This window comes from Nansenia antarctica, assembly GCF_963989245.1.
Source record: "Nansenia antarctica genome assembly, chromosome: 2".
Taxonomy (NCBI): domain Eukaryota; kingdom Metazoa; phylum Chordata; class Actinopteri; order Argentiniformes; family Microstomatidae; genus Nansenia; species Nansenia antarctica.
Window position 1 is genome coordinate 57,948,662 of NC_137675.1, and position 8,861 is coordinate 57,957,522.

The window sequence follows — 8,861 nt, forward strand, 5'->3', positions numbered from 1 at the left end:
GAACCAATCCATTTATTGAAACACAATCTTACACGGACCTTTATAATGACGGACACATAGAACGACACTGCGCATGCGCGAGTAAAATCCCTGATCTCTAAACGCACGATGGACCCATTCCTTATTTACATGGACTAGGTAGTCAATCCACATGCATTATATCATCATTATTTCGTGCACCGTTCAACCTGCATCTCAGATCCACTGGTCGACATTTACCTCTGTTATTTGTTGCTAGCTAGCTACGAGCGAAGCGACAATGTTTACCTCTCAAACCTCGACCTCCTCCTTTCAAGACTCTATTGACGTTGAAGAAAAGGATGATTTTGACAGTGAAGAAATCCCAGGATTTAATCAGAAAATACAATCGAACTGTTACTACACCATTTATCTCTACCAAGGCACCAGGTAATTTCCGTTGTCATCCCTTACTTTGTCAACCAGCTACAGCTTTCTAACTAGCTTTAGGAATGTGAGCATCATGTGGACAGACAGCTCGCCAATGTGGTGACTGTCGAGGCTACCTGGCCGTCCAGGGAGATACAATATGGCAATGCATTAATGTCTGCAGCCAGAGATGGGAGGAGTTGATTCTATCATCTGGAACGTCTACTATCCTTAGCTGCTGTATCTAGAACAGGTTATCAGGGGACCTCAACTGTCTTGAAAGGAAGGTCCTTAAATTAATACTGGTCACACAATATTGTTAATGCTCCAATTTGGTATCGGACTCATTTTCTGTTCTTTGGCTGCATGCTCTAGCCTTGTTGACATTGTCATGATGTCATGAAGGTTAGCCCTCCTGCATCTTGAAACCTGTTCTTCATGTCAATTCGTGTCAGTTCTTCTCCTCCTATCAAAGCACTGGTTCCTAGTGGACACTCATGGTACAGTGCCTAGGCTGCAGACTGCATTGTCTAGTAACAAACAAAGTTGTGAGTAAACTATTGGCTGTCTAGATCTGAGGCAGCTGAAGACAATGTGGCTTGGAGCCAAAGAAGATCAGAGTCCACAACCAGTCAGGAAGACTTTAGGTAACCAAGGCCCCAGTCTCGTCGCTGTCGTGGTTGTATTTTTGTGGCTTTAAATGTTGTGCTTTTGGTGTGTCCATGGGGCTGCTGGAATCCAATCAACCGTCTAATCAAAGTTGTTTCTCTCCTGATTGACGCTCTTGTCTTTTGATCTGTCATTAGTGTGTCTAAGATCTGGTGTCGCAAAGCCTACCAACCAACCTACCCCCTTCTGTATTCACTCTCCTGTTCTTTTTTGCTTGATGCACCGTGACACACCAATTGAGCTACAGTAAATGAATGCTGTAGGAAAGAGGATTTCTTTATTTTTTTTATTTTTTTTTATTTTACATTTCAGTGGCACACAGCACCTAAGACTAGCCTAACATTTTTGTTATGATGGGGAAGTAGTATTGATACAGGCTCTGTGACTCAGATGGGATACCGGGAGATCTTGTTCCTCTGTGTGTGTTGTTGTGTGGATGTGGCTTTTGGTCATCAGCTTCTTCATGTCTTCCGCATTGACTCTGGCTGTCCGCTTCCTCATAAGCTGCCATGGGTCGTCTGTCTGTCTGTCTGTCTCCATAGTAACTGACTCTGCCCACCCACAGTCTCACCCTGGTGGACAGCAGCCTGCCGTCCGAGGCAGAGCCCGAGCTGCGATGCTACATCTCCCGGAGGCTGAGCAAAGGGGCCCTGCTGGGGGGCATGGGCAACATCGCTACTGTGGAGCTCAGGTGACTCTCAACCTAAGGCCCCGTTCCAAACCCAACCAACTCTCCTATCCCTAGGCACTTGTTGACTTCCTCCTTATAGGATCTGATGGGATCAAAGTTCATTCGATCAATCAATGAATGTAGAGCACATTTTGCACATTAATAAATGCATGTGGCATTATGTATCGTAGTAATAATAACATCTCACCAGGCAAGAGATCAGAGGACAGTTCTGAAGTGATGCGTCATGTGTTTAATGTAGAACTAATTTCTTGTCCTCTCCCAGTGTCCCGGAGCAGGCGGTGGGTTGTTACTGCTGCCTCCTGGAGCAGGAGAGCTCCCCGGAGCAGCCAGACGCAGACGGGAACGGCTACGTGGTGTGCCTCCTGGGAGGGTCGGAGAAAGGCCTCAACCTATATCCTTACAGGAGGAAACGGATAGGATATATGGACAGTTATGCTATTAATGCTATTTATGCTATTATGCTATTAAAACCAGACAGCAAACCCCCCCCTAGGGTCAGATAGGCTGAAATGGGTTGGTGGGTTTTTATCAGATGAATGTCAGACGGTCAGTTTTGTCTCGAAGTGTCCTTAACCGTCTCTACGTTCCGGCTTGAGCTGGACAAGTACGTGCAAGGCCTGCAGAGCTGTCTCCAGACTCCTGAGGTAAGTGGAGTCACTGAAGGGTAGTGAATTAGGTTGTTTCATCCTAAGATGTACAGTAACAGTTTTGTCCTCCTCCTCCTCCTGCGTTAGCTGGTGAACCTGGAGACAGACATAAGGCCCTACCTGAGCATGTGGTACGAGGAGTCAGTCATGCACATCCACAGAGTAGTGCAGCTGGTCCAGGGGAGCATCAGCTTCCTGCTACACGCTGTGAGTGACCTTTGAACCCCTAGCACCCGCCCCCCCCATGAACAAAATGGAACCGGTGACTCTCTCACCTTGGCCCTCGAATGTTGTCCAAACCTCGTTTGAGGCCTGCTGAGTCCATATACCCACTCACTGAACTTGGATTGTAGCTTTTTGCTGACTAGTATTTAGCCAATAAATCAGACTTCATTTTGTATGGCACATTTCATACACAAATGCAATACAATGTGCTTTACCGAAGAATCTGATGTCAAAGATCAATTGACTTTGCGGCGCTTAGGTGGCGTAGCGGGTTAAGCGCTGACCATGTAACCGCAGGGTCCCCGGTTCGATTCCGGCCGGGGACATATCCTGCATGTCATCCCTCCTCTCTCTCTCACCCATCCTTCCTGTCTAAATCTTCACTATATCTCTCAATAAAAATGAAAAATATGAGTTTAAATTACTTAAAAAAAGATCAATTGACTTTGACATCAATCAAAAGCCTTAAGGAGGTGTGGTGAAACATACCGTATGACATTCAAAGAGGTGCCGCTGTCGTCGTTGAAGCAAAAAATTCAAACAAAAAAAAAGACATAAATGGCGTCGTACAGTAATGCTTCTGTTTGATGTGTATCACGGCTGTCCCATGCTGTTGTTTTGAAGGCTCTGAGTCACACTCCTGTGGAAGTCACCAACGGAGACGAGAGGACGAAGGCGGACATCGCCAGGTGAGAGAGCGGTGTGACTTCTTTTGTCTTGGTGCGCATAGCTCTGACTGCTCACGGGTTACTGTGTGTGTGATACTAATGTGTTGTGTGTGTTGTATTTCTCTGCTTGTCCTCATCAAGGTTCATCAAAGCAGCCAGTCTGCAGGGTCTGATCCAGGAGGACCCCACCACAGCCTCCCTGTGTAAGGCCCTCTCTGAGGAGGCTCCCACTGACCTGCTCCTCGACTTCTCCACCAGCCCACCCACGCTCTCCAACACAGGTCTGTGGTACTGCTTTACTACCACACACACACACACACACAAACCCCTCCTACACACACACACACACATACATAAACCCCACTCTCCTACACACACACACATATGCGCACACATATACACACACACACACACACACACACACACACACACACACACACACACACCTCTCTTATTAACACTTTAAATCCCTCCTCCTTCAGTCAGTAACCGGTTCTGTGATGAGTGGGTCCAAGCGTTCCTGAATGCAGCCGAGCGGTGTAACCCCTTCCTCCTCAGACAGATCCTGGAGAACTTCAAACTCAAGGTGGACATACAGTACATACTATACACACTGGGGTCAAACCCATTCTCTCTCTCTCTCTCTCTCTCACTCTACCTCTACCCCTGTTTGTGTGTCCCTTTCCTATGTAGAATGGAAATAGCTCACTGAATGTACCCATACTCCCTCTGTCTCTCTTGAGTTTTATCACTTTATTATTACTTTATTATTACTCACTCTATTACTCACTCTATTACTCACTCTTATTTTACTCTACTGTATTATTGTGATTTTGTATCTTGCTGCAATGCTGACGTTGAGGAACCTAAGCCAAAGAATTTTACTCTGGTGTACTTGTACATTGGGGATGTAATAAAAGCGATTCTGATTGTGATTCTCGCCAGGCTATTCAGGACATGAACAGTCTGAAGCGGTTCATCCGCCAGGCGGAGATGAGCCACTACGCCCTCTTCCGCTGCTGCCAGTTCCTGCAGGGCTGTGGCAACGGGGACGTGCTGCTCCAGAACGCCAGGGCCGAGCACATGGACCTGCCCGAGGCCTGCAGCATCATCCGTGTGCTGGAGCAGTTCATCAACGACCAGGCCCAGGCCACAGCGCCCTGATACTCTCACTGAACCCCTCTCCGTTGGACAGCAAGGTGGCAGTACTCGCACCCTAACCCCCCAGGCTCAAAGCATCGTCCTATCCCTTTCCAGAGCTGCGGTTGAAGTTGCTGTTTAAACACTAATCTAAGCTCAGTTTAGCGTTAGTTTAACGGTACCCAAGAGCAACATGTACCCATAGCGTCCTTTCCATGGTCAATTTCTGTGTAGCTATTTATGGCACTTTTCCTTTACCTCTGGTGATTTATATATGATGTTGTTAAACGTTTTAAGTGGTTACTGTCTTCCTTTTGAGACAATAATTAGTCTGAAGTCACGGACCAAGTATGTTGTAGCTACATCAGTGTCGTATGGAATCCACACTGTATTTAGCAACATTGGAATCATTGTTTTGTTGCTTGCATACCTGAAGGGTAAAGTGTGTATTTATTTTCAGTAATTTGTGTTGCTTGAATACTTTGTATGGGAACATTTCTTCATTCCTGCTTTTTTTTGCATAGCACAGAGCAACGATTGCACAAATCACTTTTAGCATTGCTTTTGTTACACAATACAGTATTTGTTTTGCTAACATCTAAATGCCCGCCCTATTTGTTTATATGGACTGCAGTCTTTGGCTTGTTTTAATTATATTTCTTAATCTATAATGCTTTGTATTCCTTTATGGGAATATTGCAGTGTTGTAGTGCTAGGTCTTTGTTCGACATCAATCTCAGTGTATATGATGTTTACAAAGAGTCCCCTCACTATTCTCACCAGCTCTATTATGATGGTCTACACTACAGTATGTTGAGGGCACCTTCTTAATTGAGCCTGTAAGAAAGCATGTAGGTTCTATTTTCTTATAACTTTGTCTACATCTCTAGAAGTCTATCATTGTGAAGATAAAAGCAATATTGTGTATGACAAAGATATGTACAGTAAACTGTGAACCAAATGGCATGTCAGCCAGTGTATTGTGTTGTTGAAGTGGACCATGCTGTGACTGACAATGTCAGTCAACCCCACCCCCCTCCACCCAAACAACAAAAAAAACAATTAATGTTTGGTTTTGTTCTTTTTTGATGGGGGGGAGGTTTGACATTTTGGGGGCCTAGGCAGCCGCCGGGCCGGCCCTGCTGACCATACTACTACCTTTAACTGCATTTAAAACAACTGCACATGTAATCTCTGAGTGTGGCATATATCATGTTGATTGGTGGTTGTTTGTCCTGTACAGTATATAAGATATAAATAAATAGTCACATGGATCCTCTGTGTGGACTGAATCATTGATGTATACTGTCTCTCCACACTACTGGGCTGTACCTGATTTAATACATACTTTAAAAAAGCAAAAGAAAACTGCTTGGATGTGAGATGGTAAGGGAATATTTATAATATGACTTATGTACAAAATGTATTTTATCCGTACAAAAAAGGTCCTTTTCATGCCTTAAGATTTCAATCCTTATCAAACATAACATCCTGGTCTCTGGAATTACTTGAAGGACAAGTACTCAATTACAGGGAGGTGGGCTTTATCCAGTCAGTCATCCTGGCCATGGTGAGTCCTACTTCCTATGATGGACCAGCGCATATGTGTCGTCAGGCCCAGAAGCTCCGGTCATCCAGCCCACAGAATTTCCCCCCAGGCTGACCTTCATGTCCCCCAGGACAGTCTCTCCTTCAGCAGGGCTCCCATCGCCAGGGCTAGGTTCTGCAATGAGGGGGAGGAGATCAAGATATGTATGACTGATGGTCAGTCTGGTCAGGAAATACTTGATGTAATACAGTAAAGAAGAACTTTGGTTTCTGTTACTGTACTGTATATATCTCCGCCTGGTTATAAACCCTTGAATATGTTAGGTTTATGTGTCAATGAATTTAACTGTCATTTACATGTTTGTGTCAGCTGAATGACTAGAAAGCACACCAACTGACACAAATGGATGGAAAATGGTTGAAGGCTCACCGAGTTTGTGTTCACACATTTTCCTCAGTAAGGAATTTGGAATGTCATATACGCTCTCAGTCATCTCTCTGCAACCTAGGGTGATACACAGAAAGAAATACACACAAAAAACACACATTATAAGTCTTAGGTAACTATGCTGGACTGGTAAACAAATATCCTTTGCATACTCTTACCTTCATGGTTACTTGCCCTCCTGTTGGAAAGAGGGACATCATAGACATCATCTTCTTCTGGTTGGGTTATCAGATATTGAGCTACAGAGAAGAGTTAAATATCAACCACCCACTGAGATATGTTATGTTAGGTTATGTTATGTTCACATGTCATTCCATATGAGTTGAATCACATACTGTTCTGTAGTGCACTCCGTGATGGAACTGTCTATTACCATGACAACATAATAACACATTTGGTGATCATGAGAGTAGTACGCACAATTCCGGGATGGTAGAATGTCATAGTCACCCTCCTTCTCCTCTTCCTCTCTCTCCTCCTCACTTCTCCCACTAAATCTATGAACACTGTAGATGTTGTCCTCTTTATCTGAAATCAAAGCAGTCCATTTGAAGTTCTGGAGCCTTTATTGTGGTTAGTTATGCACAAGGTCAGTGATATTACAGTATTTCTTTCCAGCTGAGGATTTATGGTTTTGTCTTAATTACAAGTCTAGTTGTGTTTAAACTTTCTTGTCAGCATTATAGCCTACCCTAAATGGTTTGATACAGCAACAATTATATTGTATTGTATTATACACATATACCATATCCCCACAATTTCCTTGAGGTGTAGAGAACTGTAAGTTTGAGTATTAGTTGTCCATTACTTACAGGGGAAGGTAGTGTTCTGGTAAATGGCTTCATCACTGCTGAGCTCATCCGTGAGGGAGAGGGAGAGGGTGGCCCCCTGGTCCCCCTGGTCCAGGTTCGAGGTGGGGGGTGCAGAGACGGGCCGACTACCCAGCGTGTCTGTCACACCCTCACTGCCTGAGCTGCTGCACACGCTGGAGTGACCTCTCACTCTCGTTTCACACACATCCGGTCTAAAACCACATACAGAAGGACAACATGGTGGTCATACACCTCAGGAACACATGAAGCAGTGGTTCGATGTTTTTGCATTGGGAGGGGCCCTCTGAAAGACTGCCATGTGTTTCTGCTACCTATACAAAAGCATGTGTCTAGCCATAGGGATACCAGAGGGACTGGCAGCGAGCCGCCTATCGACCCTAACCCACCGCTTAGGAACATAAAGCTGAGGTTTGTTACCGTAGGCAACCTGGGTCTGAGCCCCCCGGGGCAGAGAGGTGCATGGCCCTCCACAGCTGACTGATCCACTCCCTCCTCAGATCATCTGTCTCTGCAGCCTACAGACACAGATAGGGGTTCAAGTACAGGAGGATGAGGTTAGGGTTCAGGTTTGGGCAGGTTTTGGGTTAGGGTTAGGGCTTTTTAGCTTAAGTCAGTGGTGGACTGATTCTTGACCTGACTGTTTCATTCACTAGTCAAAGGTGACAGGTCAGGCCACATCCTTAAACAAGACAGGAGACACCCTGAACACACACTGTACAGTAGTGTACTCTGAATGCAGAAGTTGATGAGGGAGTGTGATAGTAGTGTTGTGTGTATGTGTGTGACTCACCAGTACTTTCCTCTTCCCATTATTCATTGTGATCTCAAACACATAGCGCTTGCACTCCTCTCTCTGGACCTCGCGCACCGACTGCACCTGCACCAAGAAGGACTGTCTTAGCCATCAAAGCACTTCTATATAATAATAATAATAATAATAATAATAATAATAATAATAATAATAATAATAATACATTAGACTTATATAGCGCTTTTCTAGACACACAAATACACATACACACACACACACACACACACACACACACACACACACACACACACACACACACACACACAGTGTCAATAATAGCAGTGAATAGGAAAGATTGTAATAAAGCTTGTTAATAATTTGGGACTTTAGACTTTACAGCAAGTACAAATAGTACACAAGGCGAAGGACAGTAAAATCTGTAACGGAAAAGGAAAGTGTGTTGGACTCACTGTGTAGATGTAGTACAGACCTCTCAGGTTTAACTACAAGGAACAAAAGATGATGGTCTCAGCTCGTTGTGAAGTGCATGTCGCAGACACACGTAAATGACATTTTTTTTTTTTACAAATCTCAAAGTAATTGAAAGATCTAAGGGTCTTCTTTCCCTGAGAGTCTACCAAGGTTTAACATTTACATTACGACAATGTTGAGGGGGATTTCCCACAAGTGAGTTGTACTTACGGCGCTACCATGTTTCTTAGTATAGAAAAATAATGTTGTGTTTTGAAGCCTGAACCAATAAGTCGCCCACTTCATCTTCTAAAGGAAAAACAACAACAATAGAAACTGTAAAGTGTGCCACTGGAAAGACTCAAATCTAGATACAAATC

General features: G+C 44.4%; 1 protein-coding gene across 2 annotated transcripts; it reads left to right on the forward strand.

Moving 5' to 3' along the window:
• The first annotated feature begins 213 nt into the window (after positions 1-213).
• Positions 214-5,693, forward strand: cUnh17orf75 (chromosome Un C17orf75 homolog). Of its 2 annotated transcripts, XM_080524410.1 has the most exons (10): positions 214-408; positions 960-1,034; positions 1,622-1,747; positions 2,013-2,141; positions 2,334-2,394; positions 2,485-2,604; positions 3,247-3,311; positions 3,432-3,571; positions 3,773-3,876; positions 4,236-5,693. In XM_080524410.1, the coding sequence occupies exons 1-10, from the start codon at positions 260-262 to the stop codon at positions 4,452-4,454; spliced, it is 1,188 nt and encodes a 395-aa protein (XP_080380536.1). In that variant the 5' UTR covers positions 214-259; the 3' UTR covers positions 4,455-5,693. The 2 variants fall into 2 exon arrangements, with proteins under 2 accessions (XP_080380536.1, XP_080380537.1); XM_080524411.1 differs by lacking the exon at positions 960-1,034.
• Positions 5,694-8,861: the final 3,168 nt, after the last annotated feature.